At 46.2% G+C, this 25,838-nt stretch overlaps 1 protein-coding gene across 4 annotated transcripts in view; it reads right to left on the bottom strand.

Annotated features, from left to right (window-relative positions):
- LOC137654591 (MTRF1L release factor glutamine methyltransferase-like) overlaps positions 1-25,838 on the bottom strand; it is a 172,179-nt gene that overhangs the window by 98,095 nt on the left and 48,246 nt on the right. For all 4 annotated transcript variants that reach the window (XM_068388359.1, XM_068388361.1, XM_068388360.1 and 1 more), the window contains exon 3: positions 21,407-21,492. In XM_068388359.1, the coding sequence (XP_068244460.1) occupies positions 21,407-21,492 (86 nt within the window). The remainder of the gene's footprint in view (positions 1-21,406; positions 21,493-25,838) is intronic.

Genomic DNA, 25,838 nt, shown 5'->3' with positions numbered 1-25,838 from the left:
TCTTAACTGAGCACCATAATGCCTCAGATCCACCTCGTAAGGACTTAGTACGGGCTAAGTAGAACTTAAGAGCTCTAACTGGACACAGCACTCTTTCAAGTTCGTTGCCTACGATCTCTGATAAGCAAGGTATATCAAAAGATTTAGGCCAAGGACGAGAAGGCAGTTCATTTTTGGCCAGGAAACCAAGTTGAAGTGAACATGTGGCTTTTTCTGTAGAAAAGCCGATGTTCTTACTGAAGGCATGAAGTTCACTGACCCTTTTAGCCGAAGCCAAGCACACTAGGAAAAGCGTCTTGAGGGTGAGATCCTTCAGGGAGGCTGAATGTAATGGCTCAAATCTGTCTGACATGAGGAACCTTAGGACCACGTCTAAGTTCCATCCAGGAGTTGCCAAACGACGTTCCTTAGAGGTCTCGAAAGACTTAAGGAGATCTTGGAGATCTTTATTGTTGGAAAGATCTAAGCCTCTATGACGAAAGACCGAAGCCAACATGCTCCTGTAGCCCTTAATCGTGGGAGCTGAGAGGGAGCGAACATTTCTCAGATGTAAAAGAAAATCTGCGATTTGGGCTACAGAGGTACTGGACGAGGACACAGATGCTGACTTGCACCAGTCTCGAAAGACTTCCCACTTCGACTGGTATACTCTGATGGTAGAAGCTCTCCTCGCTCTTGCAATCGCACTGGCTGCCTCCTTCGAAAAGCCTCGAGCTCTTGAGAGTCTCTCGATAGTCTGAAGGCAGTCAGACGAAGAGCGGGGAGGCTTTGATGAACATTCTTTACGTGGGGCTGACGTAATAGATCTACCCTTAGAGGAAGACTTCTTGGAATGTCTACCAGCCATTGAAGTACCTCGGTGAACCACTCTCTCGCGGGCCAGAGGGGAGCAACCAACATCAACCTTGTCCCTTCGTGAGAGACGAACTTCTGCAGTACCTTGTTGACAATCTTGAATGGTGGGAATGCATATAAGTCCAGATGAGACCAATCCAGTAGAAATGCGTCTATGTGTATTGCTTCTGGATCTGGGACTGGTGAGCAATAGATTGGAAGCCTCTTGGTCATCGAGGTGGCAAAGAGGTCTATGGTGGGTTGACCCCAAGTCGCCCAAAGACTCTTGCACACGTCCTTGTGGAGGGTCCATTCCGTGGGAATCACCTGACCCCTCCGACTGAGACAGTCTGCCAAGACGTTCAAGTCCCCCTGGATAAATCTCGTTAACAGGGAGATGCCTCGATTTCTTGACCAAATGAGCAGGTCCCTTGCGATCTCGTACAGGGTGAGGGAGTGTGTGCCTCCTTGCTTGGAGATGTACGCCAAAGCTGTGGTATTGTCGGAGTTGACCTCTACCACTTTGTTTCGAAGGAGGCTTTCGAATTTCATCAAGGCCAAGTGGACTGCCAATAGCTCCTTGCCATTGATGTGCATGCTCTTCTGACTTGAGGTCCACAGACCTGAGCATTCCCGACCGTCCAGGGTCGCACCCCAACCCAAATCCGACGCGTCTGAGAACAACACGTGGTTTGGGTTCTTGACTGCTAGGGATAGTCCCTCTCTCAGACTGATATTGCTGTTCCACCATTTCAGGCATGCCTTTACTGGTTCGGAGACCGGGATTGATACCGTCTCTAACGTCTTGTCCTTGTTCCAGTGAAAGGCTAGATGGAACTGGAGAGGCCGAAGGTGTAGTCTTCCTAGCGAGACAAACTGCTCCAGGGATGATAGAGTCCCTACGAGACTCATCCAATTCCTGACTGAACACCGTTCTCTCTTCAGCATTAGTTGGACTTTGAGCAGGGCTTGTTCTATTCGGGTGGCAGACGGAAAAGCCCGAAAAACTGGACTGCGAATCTCCATCCCTAAATATAGAATAGTCTGGGATGGGATCAGTTGGGACTTTTCTAGGTTGACCAAAAGTCCCAATTCCTTGGTCAGACCCAACGTCCAATGAAGATCCTGCAGACAGCGATGACTGGACGACGCCCTGAGAAGCCAGTCGTCCAAGTACAGGGAGGCTCGGATTCCCGATAAATGGAGGAATTTTGCCACATTCCTCATGAGCCTCGTAAACACGAGAGGAGCAGGACTGAGGTCAAAGCACAGGGCCCGAAACTGGTATACCACATTCCTGAAAACAAACCTCAGAAACGGTTGGGAATCCGGGTGTATAGGAATGTGGAAGTACGCACCTCGTAGGTCGAGAGAGACCATCCAGTCTCCCTCTCTGACCGCTGCTAAGACGGACTTCGTGGTCTCCATAGTGAACTTTGTTTTCGTAACAAAAACGTTGAGCGCACTGACGTCTAGCACCGGTCTCCAACCTCCTGTATTCTTTGGGACTAGGAAGGGACGGTTGTAAAACCCCGGTGATTGAAGGTCCGAGACTTTCACCACCGCTCCCTTCTCTAGCAACAGAGACACTTCTTGGTTTAGGGCTTGTCTCTTTGACTCCTCTCGGTACCTGGGAGAGAGGTCTATGGGAGTTGTCACTAGAGGAGGTTTGCGTACAAACGGAATTTTGTACCCCTCTCTGAGCAACCGAACAGACTCCTGGTCTGCACCCCTCTTCTCCCAGGCCTGCCAGAAGCTCTTCAATCTGGCTCCTACCGCTGTCTGAGGCTGTGGGCAGTCAGACTCTGCCACGTGAGGACTTGGCTCCTCTCTTCTTACCTCTCTTTCCCTCGGCACGAGCGCTTCCCCTGCTGGGAGCTCTGCCACGAAAGGGCGGGATAAATCTGGATGCCGGAGTCTCGATCCTGGGTCTTACAGCAAAGGATGTAGAAGGAGTCCCTTTGCGAGCAGAGGACGCCATCAAGTCATGGGTGTCCTTCTGCACAAGCGAAGAAGCTATATCCTTAACCAGTTGTTGCGGAAACAAGGACGCTGATAAGGGAGCAAAGAGCAGTTCTGATCTCTGACAGGGAGTAACTCCTGCCGAAAGAAAAGAGCAAAGGGTATCTCGCTTCTTTAAGACTCCCGACGTAAAGGTGGAGGCGAGCTCATTGGAGCCATCGCGGATGGCTTTATCCATACATGACATGATAAGTAAGGAAACATCTTGGTCGGCAGACGAGATTTTCCTACTTAAAGCTCCTAATGACCAGTCAAGAAAGTTGAATACTTCAAAGGCCCTGTATACGCCTTTAAGCAGATGGTCAAGGTTCGAGGAGGACCAACTAATCTTAGAGCGTCTCATGGCCAGGCGACGGGGAGAGTCTACGAGGCTTGAGAAGTCACCCTGGGCAGAGGCAGGGACTCCCAAGCCGAGAACTTCTCCCATGTCATACCAGACGCTCGATCTAGAAGCAAGCTTAGAAGGAGGGAAGGCAAAGGCCGTCTTCCCCAAACTCCTCCTGGTATCTAACCAGTCGCCTAAAAGTCGTAAAGCCCTCTTGGAAGAGCGAGAAAGCACTAGCTTAGTAAAGGCTGGCTTGGTAGCAGGTAAGCCTAGAGCAAACTCAGACGGTGGCGAACGAGGAGCAACGGTAACAAAGTGATTGGGAAAAAGATCCTTGAAAATCAACATGATCTTCTTAAAGTCCATCGAAGGAGGAACCGTCTTAGGTTCGTCTACATCTGAAGGATGATCATCATGATGAGGATCAGCAACGTCCTCATCTGAAGGATCTTCGTCTGACAACTGCTGAGTAACAAGCAAAGGGGAGACCTGCCTTGGTGGCAATGCTTGACAAGCAGAGTCCACACGCACTGGTGCATCAGTAGCAGTCCAGGACACTACGTCATGTAACTGCTTAACAGCCTGACTGTCAACAACAACAGGAGCGGGAGGACGCTCGACGTCAACTCGAGACTGCCTTGACTGCCTAGACTGAGCAGTCAAAACAACTCTTGACTGCGGTGCTTGACGCTCAGCGTCAAAACAAGTCAACTTCGCTGGTTGGCGAACGTCCTGAACGTCAACAAGAGCAATAGGAAGCGGCTGAACGTCCACATGCGGCTGAAAGTCAACACGGGACTGCATCGAGTGAGGCTCTACAAAACGTGACTGACGTGACTTAGTAACGCCAACGTCAACAGGACGAGCAAAGGCTCGTTTGGGCGGCTGACGGCCAGGATCTCGATCAGCTAAGCGGCGAGGATCATCGTGAACCTTTTCAGCAGAATAGTCCTCCATAAGAGAGGCGAGCTTAATCTGCATGTCTTGCAGTACAACCCATCTAGGATCAACGGGAATGGGTGCGGTAAGAGACGAGGGTAACGTCTGTGACTGCAAAACCTTGCTAACACCAAGACTCTCGGAGCCTGTGTTACGTTTCTGCTTAGGCGGCGAGAAGTCTTCCGATGACTGCATAGGGTCAGAGCTGTCCCAATGGCTACAACCAGGACGCTGGACCTGTCCTGAAGGGACTGACTTTCGCTTTAAGGGCCTCGAAACCTTGCTCCACGGTTTCTTACGCGAAAAGCCTTCGGATGACGAGGAGAAAATCGTCTCGCTCGTCTTATGGTAGGGGCGGTCTTGATGAGACACGCCTGAAACCATAGAGGGAACGTCTGTTCGCTGATCAAGGCCTCTCGAACCCATAAGTCGTACGACATTACTTCTCCCTGGGGCTTGGGAGCTTGCAAGAGGTCTCGGACTAGGCGAACGACAGGCACGAACAGACGAACCCTCGGTCGCAACACTGATAACACTTTGCGCACTTATCACTTTCCCACGATTTTCCACTGTGGCACTCTGACACTTTAACTCTTTAACGTCAGCCATGAGTTGATTACGATCTGTAGCTAACGACTCAACTCTTTCGCCCAAAGCATGAATGGCACGTAACATATCCCGCATTGATGGTTCCTGAGTGCTAGTAGAGGGTTCAGGCACAACTACTACAGGGGAAGGATTAGGTTCAGGGGCATGGGAGGAGGAAAATTCTAACGATCTAGAGGAACTTCTCCTCACCCTATTTCTCTCTAGCTTACGAGAATACTTGTCATATTCAAGCCAATCGAATTCCGAAAGGCCCACGCACTCCTCACACCGATCTCCTAATTGACAGGTTTTACCCCGACAATTAGAACACACAGTATGTGGGTCGAGAGAGGCCTTTGGAAGACGCTTATTGCAATCCCTAGCATTACACTTACGAAATCTAGGAATTGGAGAAGGGTCAGCCATTTTGTAAAAGTCAAAGAAAGTCCAAAAAACAATCCAAAGTCATCAACAATTAAATCTGTCCAAAAAAGAGTTCAAGAGTTTAAGTTGAAGATAAAACACCTGCACTGCGAAAGCTCAAACCAAAATGAAGTACTTCACCAAGTCTGTTGAAAAACTCCAGGTTAACAGCGAGTAATGGTACGTCTTGTCGATCAGACCGACAGAGAAGAATTGAGGCTTGTTTACATGCATATGCAGTATCTGGCCGATAGTTGGCGCTGGTGGGCACACCCGCAACCTTCATAGCGATCGCTCGCGAGTTTTTGTGTGTTTTCTGTCGAGCCGCCGGAGCAGCAGCTATTATATATTCACCGGCTAAGTTAAATATTTAAAAATGAAAAATGACAAATTTGGAAGTACAAGTAATTTGTAATTTTCCTAACTATACAAATCAGAGTTCTTTATATAGGAGAAGAAATCAGCGCTAGCTGGTATATGGCTATGTAAACTAGATTTGGTGTCAACAACCGACCAGTGGTAGCGGGGAGAAGCAACTCTCTCCCCCTCACTCATACATTCTTCCGTTTTATTGTAGCCGGGACTTTCACTGGGGGTAAGTGATGGAGGGTAAAGTAAGTGTAAAGAACTAAGGTTTGTATAGTTAGCAAAATACAAATTACTTCCAAATTTGTCATTTGTCCTAACACAAATACAAATCTTTGTTCTTTACGTAAGAGACTCACCCTAAGATGAGTGGAAGTCACTTCAACTGGCTGAAACTTTTGACCCAAGCCCGCTGCATCCGAGCATGATAATGCAAGGGATAACCATTCTAACACCTCATGAACCAGTAGCCTGTCAATACCAGCAGGTTGACGGCCCATACAAAAGTGCTTATGAGTGTAAGAATGTAATTGTGATTGTCATAAGCTATTTATAATCAACAGGTTTATAAACATACAAACAGAGGACCAAACGTCCAAACTTCCTCTCATAAGGAGATTAGGGACGTAACGGAATAATTATACAAATTTTACCTACAAGCCATATGGGGCATCCCTGCAGTCAAAGAGTTCCAGCTGACAGGGTCTTTAGATGCTGTGCCCCAAGAGAGGGGAAGATGAAGAAAAGAAAAGGCGAGTCATTCCATTTCCATTCATCCCAAACTAACACCGTAACCTCTGCCTTCCAACGACTGGTAATAGTACTGAGGAGCTAGGGTAGCTATAACAGTTGCTGTGCAGCTACCACAGGGCCTATCAAAAACTTGTCTAGGGACCTGTGTGTTACATCTTGAAGATAGTGGATAGTGAAAGTAGATTGTCTCTTCCATACACCTGCTTGTAATACCTGCATCACAGGAAAATTCTTGAACGCCAAGGATGTACTTATGCCTAATATTGTGATCTCTGCTGTCGAAAAGGGAAAGGATTAATGGCACGGTAAATACCTATTCCACAAGAAGATGTTCCTCGTCACCCTCTTCTTGACCAAGCCTGTGCTGACAAGTAAGTGCTTGATCTGTGGGCAAACTCCTCGAGTTCATTTAAGTAGTACCTTACCACTCATGCAGGACACAAGAGCAGCCAATTAGGATCATCAGTTTGGAATTTGAGTCTTGGCAAAAAATATGGGGACAAAGTTGGAATGGGTGATGTCGTAGCGGAGATCATGCAACTTGCTAACCCTCTTATTGTAGATTAAAGCAAGAGGAAACCGTTTTCTGAGTTAGATCATGGTCCGAAGCCCCATGAAACGACTTGTAAGTGCTCCTTTCCGGGAACAAAGAACTTTGACGATGTTCTACGAAGGGTGTCTCACTTCCAACTGAGGTGAAGACTTTGCAAACTACGTAATAGCATGAACAGCTCTATGGAAGAGGAAATATTAACAATTTTCAGTCTAAAGACTTGGCTTAAGGCTGAGCGATAGCCTTTACTGTCGAGACTGAGTAAAGTTTTCCTCTCGGAGAAAAGATACAAATTCAGTAATTAGGGATACATTACAGTGGTTCGGAGCGGAGAGAGACCCTTCCACGACACTGACCATAAAAGATCACATACTTTACCTGGTAGACTGATTTTGAGGACCTCCTAAGCTAACCAGACATCTGTTTCCCTACTGGATGCAAAAATCCTCTGTCAGTGAGGAGACACTGGATACTCTCCATGCGCAAAGACGTAGGGATCCCACTGTCTGATGGTAAATCTAAGTGTGTGGTTGGTGCAGCAAGTTATGGAGAGGATGAAGCTCCCTTGGAAACTCTGTCAGCAGTAGGTTAAGGTAGCATTCTCCATGTTGCCCTGATGTGACTATCCACTTCATGGATAGGTTGGCTATGGATCTCACCCTGTTGAGGAGTTTCCTCAATAGGCAGAAAGGGGAGGAATGCATAGATTTCCCAGTTATCCCACTGAAGTTGGAAGGCAGCCTGAAGTGCTACCTATGTATCCAGTACTGGCAAGCAATACATCGAAAACTTCAGGTTGCGGGACATCGAGAACAGCTCTATTGTCGGCGAACCTCACAAAGTTGTCACTTTGTTTACTATCTGAGGATCCAAAGACCACTCAGAGCCAGCTATCTGAGTCTTCCTGCTCAGATTGTTTGCCAAGATGTTCTTTCTGTTGGGTATGAAGCAGGCTCATAGTGAGATTGTAATGTCCTCTGTCCCTCGCAAGATTTTGATGACTAGTTGGCAAAGATGCCGTGCAATTGAACCTCCTTGCTTGTTTAGATATGTCACTACGGTCATGTTGTTGCTCATCAACACTGCTAAGAAACCTGAGTGGAGCTCTTAGAAATGTTGAAGAGCAAGGTATGTTGCTTCCAACAACAGGAGGTTTATGTAGCACTGCTGATCTGACAGACCACAGCCCAGAGGCCATGTGCTGCAGTATGTCAGCAGGGCGTCTCACCCTCCCCCTTTTTTTGATGCATCCACGAATGGCATCAAATTAGGAGAGGGAGAAGGATTTACTCTTAGGAGAAGGTCCGAATCCCGGATCCACCAATTTAGGTCTTGTCTTGGTTCCGATCCCCCTGGAATGAGCATTCAGGGAGGATCCTTGCCCTGAGACCCAAAGGTCTTCAGCTTCCACTAAAATAACCACATGTGATAGCATCTGTTGGATAATCAACGGTCTAACAAGGCCCGCTGTCCCAGCAGGCGCTGTCACGTACGGGCTCGCAGTGAGCTTCGCATCAGTAACTGACAAGCCACTCCTCTGAATCTTACAGGAAGACTTTTTCTCATGTCTCTCTGCATTCCAAGATATACCAGATCCTGCTTGGGTTCCAAAGAGGACTACTCTAAGTTTACCACAAGCCCCAGATCAAGGAAAAACTCAAGAAGCATGGCTCGATGTTGGAAAAGGGTCCACACAAAGTCCGCCAGGACTAGCCAGTAGTGTAGATAGCAGAGAAGACGAATGGCATTGGTGTGCGTCCAAGCTGAACTAGGATGAACATTCAAGTGAACACTTGAGGGGTTGTCCACTGACAGAAGAACAATACCTAAAAAGGGTATATCTTTCCTTGCTGAAGCCAGGTGAATAGGGATCTGAAAGTACAAGTCTTTTAGATCCACTGTGATCATGTGGTCTGGACCTAAGCCCGTAGGTAGTTAGGTAACGAGCTTATCTGCCAAATGACCCTGTAGGCTCTTGGAGTATCACATGACCACAGTGATGATGCACTGGGTAGCAGGTGGATTGCATGATTAACTGCGAGCTTCGGAGAGCTGAGTTCCATGTAGCCAGACCGCTCTGGCAACCATTTGCACTGGAAATACATGAGGATTGCGACTTGACACAGGTGCGCTAACCTTGACAGGAGCGCTAACCTGTGTCTCACGTTCTTCCTTGCAATCCAGAGTTAGCACAGGTAACTGCGAGAGTTGGAGATTCATGGAGTCTCCGACAAGTCGCACTGGCGCTTACAAGCAACCTGCTTGCAAGGGCAATTGCCAACAATACCTGAAGGGTCGGTATGTTCAGAGGGGTAAGGATAGGGGTGTTTATCCTCTCGTTGAGTAAGCTCATCAAGCACACTCGCTCTGAGAGGAGAGTATGCTGTGGGAGCGCTCAAGTGAGCACTACTCTGCAGATCCTCGGACTGAAGAGGATCTGCTGCTACCCACAGTGTTAACCCAACCTCCTTTGATCCAAAGTCAGTCCCCAGCCTTAGATTGTGCTAACAAGGGGAGGTAACAAGGTCTGGGCCTCTAGGTCAACAAGCAAAGGAAGACATGCCAATGGTTAGGAGGGCACCCTAAGTGACCGCTCTGAGAATGTGTCCAAGTGCAACTACTACATCGGTGCCCTACCTCTTATGAGCCCTTGGGAAGTAAATGCATTTCTTATAAAATTCCAGTATAAACCTGAGCACCTTCTCAGGTTTGTATTGAGTAGGATTCATTTACCTTTTACCCATTAACTATCCTGCTTCATTACTGTACTTCAAACTGTAGTTGCTGGAATAAAAAGGGGGTTAAAAGTGTTACTACTCTGGGCACAAGTAGGCATCTACAACCGATCAAGGATAGTTGTAAAGTATGTAACCAATAGCAAACAGAAGAACGATTAGTCACAAACAACCAATCGAACAAAGTTCTGCGATTTGCAAACTTTTGCTATGTCATACAGTTTTCCTAAGAATGAGCGAACCCCTTGTAGTACATCTAGTATAGCTCTATTGAGAGAGCAAACAAGAGAAGGGAGCTACTGAACGGCGAGGAATCGCTAAATAGATCACCAATAACAAGAACATGTGGAAATGTTCCAAAAATGTTTGCATCATCAGTTGTGTGGAAACGTTCCAAAGCTGCTCGCATCAAGGTGTTGTTTGCTCACCAAGAGCAAGAGAGGAAAAAGCTAAAAGATCACAATCGAGGATTGTTCAAGGAGAAAACTCAACAGTGCTCAAGTTTTGTAGTTTCTTAATCCTAGATGGAGGGCTGGGTAACCCTAGTTTCCAATGGAAGAGAAAAGAAGAGTAGGAGTATCCATTGAAACTACTACCTAATGGTCTTAAAGACTATTTAAAAAAAAAAAAAAAAAATGGCACATTTTCTTTCATTTGATAATCATCAGCTGACTAACTACTCTCCTGAGGAAGATAACTTTAATTTACGAACAATAGCTTATACATAAAGCTTTTCAAGAAAACTAAATGCAAGTGAAGAAACATAAAAACACAATACGGATGTGGGATCAATCTGCTGCCATGCTAATGCTACTTGAGCACATTACCACTGTACTAGTGAGGAGCTGCATTGTAATATTTCTCTACTGGGAAGACAAGTGCTTCACACAAGCACGCCTGAATTCTTGTTGTTTTTTCTCAAAGTCTAGTGCATGATCGTAAAAGTTCATTCACAAAAAAATATGTTATTTTGATAATAAAATAAATTTTTGAATATACTTACCCGGTGATTATATAGCTGCAACTCTGTTGCTCGACAGACAACTCTACGGTAAAAACTCGCCAGCGATCGCTACACAGGTTGCGGGTGTGCCCAACAGCGCCATCTGTCGTCCAGATACCCAGTACTCAATGTAAACAAAGACTCAATTTTCTCCTCGTCCCACTGCGTCTCTATTGGGGAGGAAGGGAGGGTCATTTAATTTATAATCACCGGGTAAGTATATTCAAAAATTTATTTTATTATCAAAATAACATTTTTCAATATTTAACTCAGCCGGTGATTATATAGCTGATTCACACCCAGGGGGGTGGGTAGAGACCAGCAATATATGTTTACACTTTTATGAGCTAAGAGTTTTTATTTCATTTTAGAAGTTATCAAAATAACAAAAACAAAATAAATAGGTACCTGGTAAGGAAGTCGACTTGAACAATTACTCTGCCTTTTAAGTACGTCTTCCTTACGGAGCCTCGCGATCCTCTTAGGATGCTGATCGACCCCTAGGATCTGAAGTATCAAGGGTTGCAACCCATACAACAGGACCTCATCAAAACCCCTAATCTAGGCGCTCTCAAGAAATGACTTTGACCACCCGCCAAATCAACCAGGATGCGAAAGGCTTCTTAGCCTTCCGGACAACCCAAAAAACAACAATAAAAACATTTCAAGAGAAAGATTAAAAGGGTATGGAATTAGGGAATTGTAGTGGTTGAGCCCTCACCCACTACTGCACTCGCTGCTACGAATGGTCCCAGTGTGTAGCAGTCCTCGTAAAGAGACTGGACATCCTTTAGATAAAAAGACGCAAACACTGACTTGCTTCTCCAATAGGTTGCGTCCATTATACTTCGCAGAGATCTATTTTGCTTAAAGGCCACGGAAGTTGCGACAGCTCTAACTTCGTGTGTCCTCACCTTAAGCAATGCTTGGTCTTCCTCACTCAGATGTGAATGAGCTTCTCGTATTAACAGTCTGATAAAGTAGGATAAAGCATTCTTTGACATAGACAAAGATGGTTTCTTAACTGAACACCATAAAGCTTCAGATTGGCCTCGTAACGGTTTAGTTCGCTTTAAATAGAACTTAAGAGCTCTCACAGGGCATAAGACTCTTTCTAGTTCATTGCCTACCATATTCGATAAGCTGGGAATATCGAACGATTTCGGCCAAGGTCGAGAAGGCAGCTCATTTTTGGCTAGAAAACCAAGTTGTAGCGAACATGTAGCTTTTTCTGACGAAAATCCGATGTTCTTGCTGAAGGCATGAATCTCACTGACTCTTTTAGCTGTGGCTAAGCATACCAGGAAAAGTGTCTTTAAGGTGAGATCTTTCAGGGAGGCTGATTGTAGCGGCTCAAACCTGTCTGACATGAGGAATCTTAGTACCACGTCTAAATTCCAACCAGGTGTAACCAAACGACGCTCCTTCGTGGTCTCAAAAGACTTAAGGAGGTCCTGAAGATCTTTATGTTTGGAAAGATCTAAGCCTCTATGCCGGAAGACCGATGCCAACATGCTTCTGTAGCCCTTGATAGTGGGAGCTGAAAGAGATCGTCCTTTTCTCAGGTATAGGAGAAAGTCAGCTATTTGAGCTACAGAGGTACTGGTCGAGGATACAGAGACTGACTTGCACCAGTTTCGGAAGACTTCCCACTTCGATTGGTAGACTCTAAGGGTGGATGTTCTCCTTGCTCTAGCAATCGCACTGGCTGCCTCCTTCGAAAAGCCTCTAGCTCTCGAGAGTCTTTCGATAGTCTGAAGGCAGTCAGACGAAGAGCGTGGAGGCTTTGGTGTACCTTCTTTACGTGTGGCTGACGTAGAAGGTCCACCCTTAGAGGAAGACTTCTGGGAACGTCTACTAGCCATCGAAGTACCTCGGTGAACCATTCTCTCGCGGGCCAGAGGGGAGCAACTAGCGTCAACCTTGTCCCTTCGTGAGAGGCGAACTTCTGCAGTACCTTGTTGACAATCTTGAACGGTGGGAATGCGTATAGATCTAGATGCGACCAATCTAGGAGAAAGGCATCTATATGTATTGCTGCTGGGTCCGGGACTGGTGAGCAATATATTGGGAGCCTCTTGGTCATCGAGGTTGCAAAGAGATCTATGGTTGGTTGGCCCCAAGTGGCCCAAAGTCTCTTGCACACATCCTTGTGGAGGGTCCATTCTGTTGGAATTACTTGCCCTTTCCGACTGAGACAATCTGCCATGACATTCAAGTTGCCTTGGATGAACCTCGTTACTAGTGATATGTTTTGACCTTTTGACCAGATGAGCAGGTCCCTTGCGATCTCGTACAACGTCAATGAGTGGGTCCCTCCTTGCTTGGAGATGTACGCCAAGGCAGTGGTGTTGTCCGAGTTCACTTCCACCACTTTGCCTCGAAGGAGAGACCTGAAGCTTTTCAAGGCCAGATGTACTGCCAGCAGCTCCTTGCAGTTGATATGCATGATCCTTTGACTCGAGTTCCACAGTCCCGAACATTCCCGACCGTCTAATGTCGCGCCCCAGCCTACGTCCGATGCGTCCGAGAAGAGAACGAGGTTGGGAGTCTGAACAGCCAGGGGAAGACCCTCTCTTAGGTTGATACTGTCCTTCCACCAAGTCAGGCAAGACTTCATCTTTTCGGAAATGGGGATCGAGACCGCTTCTAGCGTCTTGTCCTTTTTCCAGTGAAAAGCTAGATGGTATTGAAGAGGACGGAGGTGTAGTCTTCCTAATGACACAAATTGTTCCAGGGATGATAGCGTCCCTACCAGACTCATCCACTTCCTGACTGAGCATTGTTCCTTCTTCAGCATGTTCTGGATGCATAACTGGGCTTGGCTTATTCTGGGGGCCGACGGAAAAGCCCGAAAAGCTAGACTGTGAATCTCCATCCCTAAATACACAATAGTTTGGGATGGGATCAGTTGTGACTTTTCCATATTGACAAGGAGACCCAATTCCTTGGTCAGATCTAGAGTCCACTTTAGATCCTTCAGACAGCGACGACTGGAAGAAGCTCTGAGAAGCCAGTCGTCCAAATAGAGGGAGGCTCGGATGTCCGCTAAATGAAGGAATTTGGCTACATTCCTCATCAGCCTCGTAAACACAAGAGGAGCTGTGCTTAGGCCAAAGCACAGGGCTTGAAACTGGTAGACAACCTTTTCGAAAACGAATCTCAGAAAAGGTTGGGAGTCCGGGTGGATGGGGACGTGGAAGTAGGCGTCCCTAAGGTCTAAAGAGACCATCCAGTCTTCCCTTCTGACCGCTGCTAAGACTGACTTTGTGGTCTCCATGGAGAACGTCTGCTTTGTGATAAAGACATTCAGAGCACTGACGTCTAGCACCGGCCTCCACCCTCCTGTCTTCTTTGGCACCAAGAAGAGTCGGTTGTAGAATTCCGGAGATTGAAGGTCCGAGACTTTGACCACCGCTCCCTTCTCTAGTAAAAGAGACACTTCCTGTTTCAAGGCTCTTCTCTTGTCTTCCTCTCTGTACCTGGGAGAGAGATCGATGGAAGACGTTGCTAGAGGGGGTTTCCGCACAAAAGGGATCTTGTACCCCTCTCTGAGCAACTTCACAGATTGTGCATCTGCGCCTCTCTTCTCCCAGGTCTGCCAGAAGTTCTTGAGTCTGGCTCCCACTGCTGTCTGAAGATGCGGGCAGTCAGACTCTGCCCTTAAAGGACTTGGATCCTTTCTTCTTTCCTCGTTTCCCTTCGGCACGAGCACCTCCTCTGCTGGAGGCTCTGCCACGAAAGGGCGGAATAAAACGGGACGCTGGAGTGTCCATCCTTGGTCTAGCTGACAAGGTAGGCAAAGGGGGAGCTTTGCGAGCGGAGGACGCAACAAGATCATGAGTGTCCTTCTGCACCAATGAAGCGGCTATTTCCTTAATCAGGGCTTCTGGAAAAAGGCACTTGGAAAGAGGAGCAAAGAGAAGCTCAGATCTCTGGCACTGTGTAACTCCAGCTGAAAGGAATGAGCATAGGTTTTCACGCTTTTTAAGGACTCCGGACACAAATGATGCAGCAAGCTCATTAGACCCATCACGTACGGCCTTGTCCATGCAGGACATAATGAGCAAGGAAGTCTCTTTCTCTGTCGGAGAGGTCTTTCTGCTAAGGGCTCCTAGACACCAGTCTAAGAAGTTAAAAACTTCGAAGGCCCTAAAGATACCTTTCAAAAGGTGGTCCGGGTCCGAAGATGACCAACATATCTTTGAGCGTCTCATGGCAAGGCGGCGGGGAGAGTCTACAAGACTTGAGAAGTCGCCCTGGGCAGAGGCAGGAACTCCCAAGCCGAGAACTTCTCCCGTGGCATACCAGACGCTCGATCTAGAAGAGAGTCTAGCAGGGGGAAACGCAAAGGCTGTCTTTGCTAAACTCTTCTTGGACTGCAACCATTCTCCTATTACCCGCAAAGCTCTCTTGGACGAGCGTGCGAGGACGAGTCTAGTAAAGGCAGGAGTGGTAGACGGCATGCCTAACACAAACTCAGACGGCGGAGAACGAGGAGCCACAGAAACAAACTGGTCCGGAAACAACTCTTTGAGGATGGCCAAAACTTTTCTAAAGTCCAAAGAGGGTTGAGTAGACTTAGGCTCGTCCAAATCTGATAGTGGTTCATCTATGTGTGCAGCACCATCATCATCAGAAAGTTCCTCATCCGACAACTGATGAGGAAACGGCAACGGAGTGGGTAACGGCTGGTTCGCTGAGTCCGGTCGCACGGGTGCATGCGTGACTGAGCCGGACGCAACGTCATGGAACTGCTGCCCAGTCTGTGAGCTGGCAACAACCATGGCAGCGCGGGGACGCACAGCGTCTACTCCAGACTGTCTGGACTGATGTGGGTGCGCAGTGGAAAACACACTGGGTTGCGGAGGTTGACGCACCGCGTCAAAACAAAGCAACTCTGACGGTTGTTGAACCTCCGGAACGTCAACGGCAACCTCCGAGCGTCTCTTCACGTCAACATGCGGCTGGCAGATCACACTGGAACGCATGGGAGGAGGAACTCTCTCAACTGGTGTGCGTGAGAAGGTTACCTCAGCGTCCACCGGACGCACAACCGATCGTGTGGAAGGTTGTAGGCTAGGTACTGCACTAGCTGGTGCGGCAGCAACCTTCTCCGCACGAAAGTCCTGCATCAGAGACGTCAGTTTAGACTGCATGTCTTGCAGTAGAGACCACTTAGGGTCTACGGGAGCAGGTGCGGCGACAGACGGGGTTACTGTCCGAAGCGGTACCGCTTTGCCTCTCTTAGGCGGTGAGCAGTCATCGGATGACGGCAGCGAGTCCGAACTGACCCAGTGGCTACAACCGGGCCGTTGGACTTGCGCTGAAGGGACCGACTTGCGTTTTAACGGTCGTGAGACCTTGGTCCAGGGTTTCTTGCGAGAAACACCTTCCGAAGACGAGGTATAAATGGGCTCTCTCGTCTTAGTTAGGTAGGAGCGATCTTGGGTAGATACGCCCGATACCACGGAGGGAACGTCTGTTCGCTGATTAAAGCCTCTCGAACCCATTTGTCGTACGACATTGCTTCTCCCCTGAACTTGGGAGCTTGCAAGAGGTCCCGGACTAGGAGGACGACAGGCACGAACAGACGAACCCTCAAGCGCAACACTATCCACAACACTATCACTCGGCACTTTAGCACTTCCCACTGCACTTTTGCACTTAAGCTCCTTCACATCCGCCATGAGCTGATTACGGTCACTAGCAAGGGACTCAACTCTCTCACCCAGAGCCTGGATGGCACGCATCATATCAGCCATCGAAGGTTCCTGAGTGCCAGAAGGGGGCTTAGGAGCAACCACTACAGGGGAAGGAATAGGTTGTGGGGCATGAGGAGAGGATATATCAATAGAACGAGAAGAGCTTCTCCTAACTCTATCTCTCTCTAGCCTACGTGTATACTTTTGAAATTCGATAAAATCGAATTCCGAAAGCCCAACGCACTCCTCACACCGATCTTCCAATTGACAGGTTTTATCCCGACAATTGGAACAAACAGTGTGAGGGTCGATAGAAGCCTTCGGAAGACGCCTTGAACAGTCCCTAGCATTGCACTTCCTAAATTTTGGGACTTGTGAAGGGTCAGCCATTTTGAATTAGTCAAAGGGAAATTAAAAAAACTATCAAAAAGTCATCAACAAAGAATCCGTTATCAAAAAGAGTTCAAGGATTTGTGTGAAGAGAAACCCTGCACAGCGAAAGCTCAAAACTAGAATAAAGTACTTCACCAATTAGTTGTGAAAAAAAACTCCAGTTTAGCAACAGCGAGTAAGTACGTCTTGTCGATAGCTCGACAGAGAGAAAATTGAGTCTTTGTTTACATTGAGTACTGGGTATCTGGACGACAGATGGCGCTGTTGGGCACACCCGCAACCTGTGTAGCGATCGCTGGCGAGTTTTTACCGTAGAGTTGTCTGTCGAGCAACAGAGTTGCAGCTATATAATCACCGGCTAAGTTAAATATTGAAAATAAAATATTACAAATCTAAAGCAATTAGTGTTTTCCCAAAACTGAATTTTGATGACTGTACCCAATTCAAGTCATCTGAAAATTTCTGGGAATATGAGAGAGAGAGAGAGAGAGAGAGAGAGAGAGAGAGAGAGAGAGAGAGAGAGAGAGAGAGAGAGAGAGAGAGAGAGAGAGAGAGAGAGAGAGAGAGAGAGAGAGAGAGAGAGGGGGGGGGGGGTAAGAAAATATCAAATTCCTCCACTAACCTCCTCTCTCGCCTTGCGGCAGAGAATCGGAATCTAGAAGGAATTTGTTTCCATAAACTCTTTTAAAATATGAACACCGGATAGTGTACACAAAATTGTATACTACCACTAGCCATCTCAGGCATAAAGGTTTCTTGGTAAAAAAAAACAACCCTTTAGCCCTTAGGGTTAGTGATGTCAGAGCCCAAGCGGTGCAATAAACCGCTCATTCTAGATTCCTAACTGCCTCACGCACATTAGGGGACTAGAAAGACAGTTACTAGTTCAAAGAGCATTCAACAGAGAGCAAGAGCTTGTGTGAGCCAAGTGACCCCCTTGAGCTTTGAGCAACACTCTGTGATCACCTTTAGTGAACGCGCAGTGACCGAAACATGGCAGAATCACAAGCCCACACCGGACCGCGATCTGCAAGGGTGTGCAAGCCTGGCTCATGCACTCTAACCCAACAGGTAAAGCAGGCTCAGAAGAGCATGAACAGTCACAGGTGCGTGATACAGGCTTGCTGTGACCCTGGATTGTTCTGCGATCTTGAATCATGTTGCGAGCCTGGATAGAGAGGTGTTGAGAGATTGCTTGTTTCAAGCAAACCTCTAAGGATAGGTTTTACTTTTGGCGCCGTGATCTAGGCTCGTTGTGAGCTTGGATCGAGGTGTTGAGATCACTTGCTTCAAACAAAACTCTCAGCCACCGAGACAACCTCCAAAATCTGCCAGGCACTCAAAATAGCTAGAGCGCCCTCACGTCGGAAACACAAGGATGAATCTGAGCTGCCTGGATAGATAAGCTACCAGATTAGGACACCAGGTAATGGGAGCAACTGCATCTGCCGAAAAACCGCAAAGGAATGACGAACTCAGAGGAAGAAAAAGATAAGCATATCTCCCAAGTGAAAGACTAGCTTCCACTTCAGCATGCTGAGGGCACAGAGAGGTAGCTTATAAAGTGAACCTCTAAATTACTGAGAGCAATTTGATCGCTGACCAAGTCAGGCGATTGGATCACAAAGCAATTGCATCTAATAAGCAAGGCTGAACGCTGAAGCAACAGTAATCGTTACGATGTAAGTTGCTCGCATTTGTCCGCTAACAGATCGGCATACACAGACGGAAGCAGGCTTCCTCATAGTCTAATTCTAAGGAGATAAAGATAAGTCAGTGGGCTGGCAGATATTCCCCTTTAGCCAACCTAAAGAGTTAAAGGAGTCATGATATTAATCAAGTCCTCAACTCAAGGACAATATTCCGGAGATGCTAATACATACATACATATACCCAGGCACTTCCCCCAATTTTGGGGGGTAGCCGACATCAACAAATGAAACAAAAACGAAAAAGGGGACCTCTACTCTCTACGTTCCTCCCAGCCTAACAAGGGACTCAACCGAGTTCAGCTGGTACTGCTAGGGTGCCACAGCCCACCCTCCCACATTATCCACCACAGATGAAGCTTCATAATGCTGAATCCCCTACTGCTGCTACCTCCACGGTCATCTAAGGCATCGAAAGAAGCAGCAGGGCCTACCGGAACTGCGTCACAATCGCTCGCCATTCATTCCTATTTCTAGCATGCTCTCTTGCCTCTCTCACATCTATCCTCCTATCACCCAGAGCTTCCTTCACTCCATCTATCCACCCAAACCTTGGCCTTCCTCTTGTACTTCTCCCATCAACTCTTGCATTCATCACCTTCTTTAGCAGACAGCCATTATCCATTCTCTCAACATGGCCAAACCACCTCAACACATTCATATCCACTCTAGCTGCTAACTCATTTCTTACACCCGTTCTCACTCTCACCACTTTGTTCCTAACCCTATCTACTCGAGATACACCAGCCATACTCCTTAGACACTTCATCTCAAACACATTCAATTTCTGTCTCTCCATCACTTTCATTTCCCACAACTCCGATCCATACATCACAGTTGGTACAATCAATTTCTCATACAGAACTCTCTTTACATTCATGCCCAACCCTCTATTTTTTACTACTCCCTTAACTGACCCCAACACTTTGCAACCTTCATTCACTCTCTGACGTACATCTGCTTCCACTCCACCATTTGCTGCAACAACAGACCCCAAGTACTTAAACTGATCCACCTCCTCAAGTAACTCTCCATTCAACATGACATTCAACCTTGCACCACCTTCCCTTCTCGTACATCTCATAACCTTACTCTTACCCACATTAACTCTCAACTTCCTTCTCTCACACACTCTTCCAAATTCTGTCACTAATCAGCCAAGCTTCTCTTCTGTGTCTGCAACCAGTACAGTATCATCCGCAAACAACAACTGATTTACCTCCCATTCATAGTCATTCTCGTCTACCAGTTTTAATCCTCGTCCAAGCACTCGAGCATTCACCTCTCTCACCACTCCATCAACATACAAGTTAAACAACCACGGCGACATCACACATCCCTGTCTCAGCCCCACTCTCACCGGAAACCAATCACTCACTTCATTTCCTATCCTAACACATGCTTTACTACCTTTGTAGAAACTTTTCACTGCTTGCAACAACCTTCCACCAACTCCATATAACCTCATCACATTCCACATTGCTTCCCTATCAACTCTATCATACGCTTTCTCAAGATCCATAAACACAACATACACCTCCTTACCTTTTGCTAAATATTTCTCGCATATCTGCCTTACTGTAAAAATCTGATTCATACAACCCCTACCTCTTCTAAAACCACTCTGTACTTCTAAAATTGCATTCTCTGTTTTATCCTTGATCCTATTAATCATTACTCTACCATACACTTTTCCAACTACGCTTTAACAAAATAATACCTCTTGAATTACAACACTCATGCACATCTCCCTTACCCTTATATAGTGGTACAATACATGCACAAACCCAATCTACTGGTACCATTGACAACACAAAACACATATTAAACAATCTCACCAACCATTCAAGTACAGTCACACCCCCTTCTTTCAACATCTCAGCTCTCACACCATCCAAACCAGACGCTTTTCCTACTCTCGTTTCATCTAGTGCTCTCCTCACTTCATCTTTTGTAATCTCTCTCTCATTCTCATCTCCCATCACTGGCACCTTAACACCTGCAACAGCAATTATATCTGCCTCCCTATTATCCTCAACATTCAGTGAACTTTCAAAATATTCTGCCCATCTTTTCCTTGCCTCCTCTCCTTTTAACAACCTTCCATTTCCATCTTTCACTGTCTCTTCAATTCTTGAGCCAGCCTTCCTTACTCTCTTCACTTCTTTCCAAAACTTCTTCTTATTCTCTTCATATGAATGACCCAATCCCTGACCCCACCTCAGGTCAGCTGCCCTCTTTGCCTCACGTACCTTGCGCTTTACTTCCACATTTTTCTCTATATTTTTCATACTTCTCTATACTATTACTCTGCAGCCATTTTTCAAAAACCCTCTTTTTCTCTTCCACTTTTACCTTCACTCCTTTATTCCACCATTCACTGCCCTTCCTCATGCTGCCTCCAACAACCTTCTTGCCACACACATCACTTGCAATCCCAACAAAATTTTCTTTTACTAACTTCCACTCCTCCTCTAAATTGCCAATTTCTCTTACTTTCACTTCGTCATATGTCATTTTCAACCTTTCTTGATATTCACTTTTTACCCAAGGTTTTATTAGCTCTTCAACCCTCACTAGCTCCCTTTTACATCCACCTACTCTATTCCCCCACTCTTTTGCTACAACTAATTTTCCTTCCACCAAAAAATGATCAGACATACCGTTAGCCATACCCCTAAACACTTGCTGAGATAAAACTGAAGAAGGTATGAGTGAGCAGGGGGTAGTGTCCTACGTAAAGAATGAAGGTTTGTATTTGTGTTGGAACAAATCAAATTGGATATGAAGGTAGAACACATTTAAAGAATCACAAGAAACACATATTGGAATTAATATATCACTTGACTTGCAATGCAGTGGATATATAGTATACAGTAAATAAATTTACACAAAGGAACATTCACTCCAATAATTTGCAATGCATACTACAGTACTGTATGTAGTTTAAGACACACAACAAATAATTATAATTGAATAAGGTAATAGTGAAACTATACTATACATAGTAATTACAGTACTTCTACTTAAAGTAATAGCTGCAAACCATCCTACGTACCTAGCAAGTCGACAGGTCATAAGTCGTTCCGTCTCTGAAGCAACGTCACCTGACATTAGTGACTGTCCTAGAACATTCAAATCTTTCTGCAATATATAGGTAGAAGTAAGTTTTGATACCTAAAATAATGAACTTTTAGCATTGCAACAACAGGACATTACATCCTTAAAGCTATACGATACTTCACCTCCTATAAACAAAGGTAAAAACTACTATACAGTAGTGTATAGTCATAATGGATTTGAAAATATTTAATTTGAAAATTAATTTGTATTTTTCCTAGCCATACAAACCTTTAGTCCTATAAAATAAGGATAATTCTTCAGGAGCATTAAACATTCACAATCTGTTGACTAGGTAGTAGGTTAATGTCAAATAGTCCAAGAGGGGAGCCCAAGCCAACGTCCCATCACAGAACTGTAGGTGGTAGGTTGACCACGGCATTAGCCACCTGTTGAGATACTACCGCTAGAGAGTTATTAGGTCCTTCGACAGTCCAGACAGTGCTACATTGGATCCCCCTCTCTGGTTACAGCATATTTTGTCTTTGCCTACACACACCAAATAGTCTGGCTTATTCTTTCCACATTCTCCTCTATCCTCATACACCTAACAACACTGAGATTACCAAACCATTCTTCTTTGCTGAAGGAGTTAACTACTGCCCTCTAATTGTTCAGTTGTTAGTTTCGTCTTGGTAAGGGTAGAAGACTCTTTAGCTATGGTAAGCAGCTCTTCTAGGAGAAGGACACTCCAAAATAAAACAATTGTTTTCTAATCTTTGGTAGTGCCATAGCCTCTGTGCCACTGTCTTGGATTAGAGTTCTCTTGCTTGATGGTACACTTGGAAATATTGTTTTACCTTATTTCTCTTCTTTTTTTTTTTTTTTTAGTTTATGCATGAAAGATCTAATCATGTTATTTTCATTAGTAAAATAAATTTTTGAATATACTTACCCGATGATCATATAGCTGTCAGCTCTGCTGCCCGACAGAAAAACCTACGGGCGGAATACGCCAGCGATTGCTATACAGGTGGGGGTGTACATCAACAGCGCCATCTGTCAAGTAGGTACTCAAGTACTCGATGTCAACACAGAACCAATTTTCTCCTCGGTCCACTGGGTCTCTATTGGGGAGGACGGGTGGGTCCTTTAATTTATGATCATCGGGTAAGTATATTCAAAAATTTATTTTACTAATGAAAATAACATTTTTCAATATTAAACTTACCCGATGATCATATAGCTGATTCACACCCAGGGGGGTGGGTAGAGACCAGCATTACATGTTGACATTATTATGAGCTAAGTATTCCGTATTTCATTTTAGCAGTTATTCAAAATAACAAACATAAAATAAATAAGTACCTGGTAAGGAAGTCGACTTGAACAATTACTCTGCCTTTTTAAGTACGTCTTCCTTACTGAGTCTCGCGATCCTCATAGGATGCTGAGCGACTCCTAGGAGCTGAAGTATGAAGGGTTGCAACCCATACTAAAGGTCCTCATCAAAACCTCTAATCTAGGCGCTTCTCAAGAAATGACTTTGACCACCCGCCAAATCAAGTAGGATGCGAAAGGCTTCTTAGCCTTCCGGACAACCCAAAAACAATAATAAAACATTTCAAGAGAAAGATTAAAAAAGGTTATGGAATTAGGGAATTGTAGTGGTCGAGCCCTCACCACTACTGCACTCGTTGCTACGAATGGTCCCAGAGTGTAGCAGTTCTCGTAAAGAGACTGGACATTCTTAAGATAAAAGACGCGAACACTGATTTGCTTTTCCAATAGGTTGCGTCGAATATACTTTGCAGAGATCTATTTTGTTTAAAGGCCACGGAAGTTGCGACAGCTCTAACTTCGTGTGTCCTTACCTTCAGCAAAGCTTGGTCTTCCTCATTCAGATGGGAATGAGCTTCTCGTATTAACAGTCTGATAAAATAGGATAAAGCATTCTCTGACATAGGCAAAGATGGATTCTTAACTGAACACCATAAAGCTTCAGACGGGCCTCGTAAAGGTTTTTAAATAGAACTTAAGAGCTCTTACAGGACATAATACTCTTTCTAGTTCGTTTCCAACCATACGATAAGTTTGGAATATCGAACGATATTGGTCAAGGCCGAGAAGGCAGCTCGTGTTTGGCTAGAAAACCAAGTTGTAGAACATGTAGCCGTTTCGGATGAGAATCCGATGTTCTTGCTGAAGGCATGAATCTCACTGACTCTTTTAGCTGTGGTTAAGCATATCAGGAAAAGAGTCTTAAAGGTGAGATCTTTCAGGGAGGCTGATTGAAGCGGTTCGAACCTGTCTGACATAAGGAATCTTAGTACCACGTCTAAATTCCAACCAGGTGTAACCAAACGACGCTCCTTCGTGGTCTCAAAAGACTTAAGGAGGTCCTGTAGATCTTTATTGTTGGAAAGATCTAAGCCTCTGTGACGGAAGACTGATGCCAACATGCTTCTGTAACCCTTGATAGTGGGAGCTGAAAGAGATCGTTCTTTCCTCAGATATAAGAGAAAGTCAGCTATTTGAGTTACAGAGGTACTGGTCGAGGATACGGATACTGACTTGCACCAGTTTCGGAAGATTTCCCACTTCAATTGGTAGATTCTAAGGGTGGATATTCTCCTTGCTCTAGCAAACGCTCTGGTTGCCTCCTTCGAAAAGCCTCTAGCTCTCGAGAGTCTTTCGATAGTCTGAAGGCAGTCAGACGAAGAGCGTGGAGGCCTTGGTGTACCTTCTTTACGCGTGGCTGACGTAGAAGGTCCACCCTTAGGGGAAGTGTTCTGGGAACGTCTACTAGCCATCGAAGTACCTCAGTGCGTCATTCTCTCGCGGGCCAGAGGGAAGCAACTAGCGTCAACCTTGTCCCTTCGTGAGAGGCGAACTTCTGCAGTACCTTGTTGACAATCTTGAACGGAGGGAATGCATATAGATCTAGATGTGACCAATCTAGTAGAAAGGCATCTATATGAACTACTGCTGGGTCCGGGATAGGTGAGCAAACTATTGGGAGCCTCTTGGTCATCGAGGTTGCGAAGAGATCTATGGTTGGCTGGCCCCAGGTGGCCCAAAGTCTCTTGCATACATCCTTGTGGAGGGTCCATTCTGTTGGAATTATTTGTCCCTTCCGACTGAGACAATCTGCTATGACATTCAAGTTGCTTTGGATGAACCTCGTTACTAGTGAAAAGTCTAGACCTTTTGACCAGGTGAGGAGGTCCCTTGCGATCTCGTACCATGTCAGAGAGTAGGTCCCTCCTTGCTTGGAGATGTACATCAAAGCCGTGTGTTGTCCGAGTTCACCTCCACCACTTTGCCTTGAAGGAGAGACCTGAAGCTTTTCCAGGTCAGACGTACTGCCAGTAGCTTCTTGCAGTTGAAATGCATTGTCCTTTGACTCGAGTTCCATAATCCCGAGCATTCCCTACCGTCTAATGTCGCACCCCAGCCTACGTCCGATGCGTCCGAGAAGAGAACGTGGTTGGGAGTCTGAACAGTCAGGGGAAGACCCTTTCTAAGGTTGATAAAGTCCTTTCACCAAGTCAGACCAGACTTTATCTTTCCGGAAACCGGGATCGAGACCGCTTCAAGCGTCTTGTCCTTTTTCCAGTGAAAAGCTAGATGGTATAGAAGAGGACGGAGGTGTAGTCTTCCTAGTGACACAAAATGAACCACGGATGACAGTGTCCTTACCAGACTCATCCACAGCCTGACAGGGCAGCGTTCCTTCTTCAGCATCTTCTGGATGGATAGCAGGGCTGGGGGTTGATCGTCTTGTTCAGCAACGTCCTCATCCGAAACTGATGAGGAAACGGCAACGGAGTGGGCAACGTCTGACTCGCTGAATCCGGTCGCACTGGTGGATGCGTGACGGAGCCGGACGCAATATCATGGTACTGCTGCACAGTCTGTGAACTGACAACAACCATGGGGACGCGAGGAAGTACAGCGTCAACCCGAAACTGTCTAGACTGTCAGGGTTGTGCAGTCAACACCCTACCGGGTTGCTGAGGATGACGCACTGCGTCACAACAAGTCACCTCTGCTGGTTGTTGAACGTCTTCCTAGTGACACACTGAACGTCAACAACCACCTCCGAGCGTCGCTTAACGTCAACGTGCGACTGGCAACCCACACTGGGTCGCATCGGTGGAGGAACCACCTCAACTGGCGGACGCGAGTAGGATACCTCAGCGTCAACAGGGCGCACAACCAACCGGTAGGAAGGTTGTTGGCCAGAAGGTTCTTCTCCGTATTAAGTCCTCTATCAAGGACACAAGCTTGGACTGCATGTCTTGCAGCAAAGCCCATTAGGGTCTACGGGAGCAGGTGTGGCAAAAGACGGGGTTAGCGACTGAAGCGGAACCATTTACCATCCCTGGAAGCCTTGTTATGTGTGACATAATAGTACAGCAAAACTT

This window comes from Palaemon carinicauda, chromosome 15 (assembly GCF_036898095.1).
Source record: "Palaemon carinicauda isolate YSFRI2023 chromosome 15, ASM3689809v2, whole genome shotgun sequence".
NCBI lineage: Eukaryota > Metazoa > Arthropoda > Malacostraca > Decapoda > Palaemonidae > Palaemon > Palaemon carinicauda.
The sequence above is the reverse complement of the archived record's forward strand: the minus strand, read 5'-3'. Positions and strand labels throughout refer to the sequence as shown.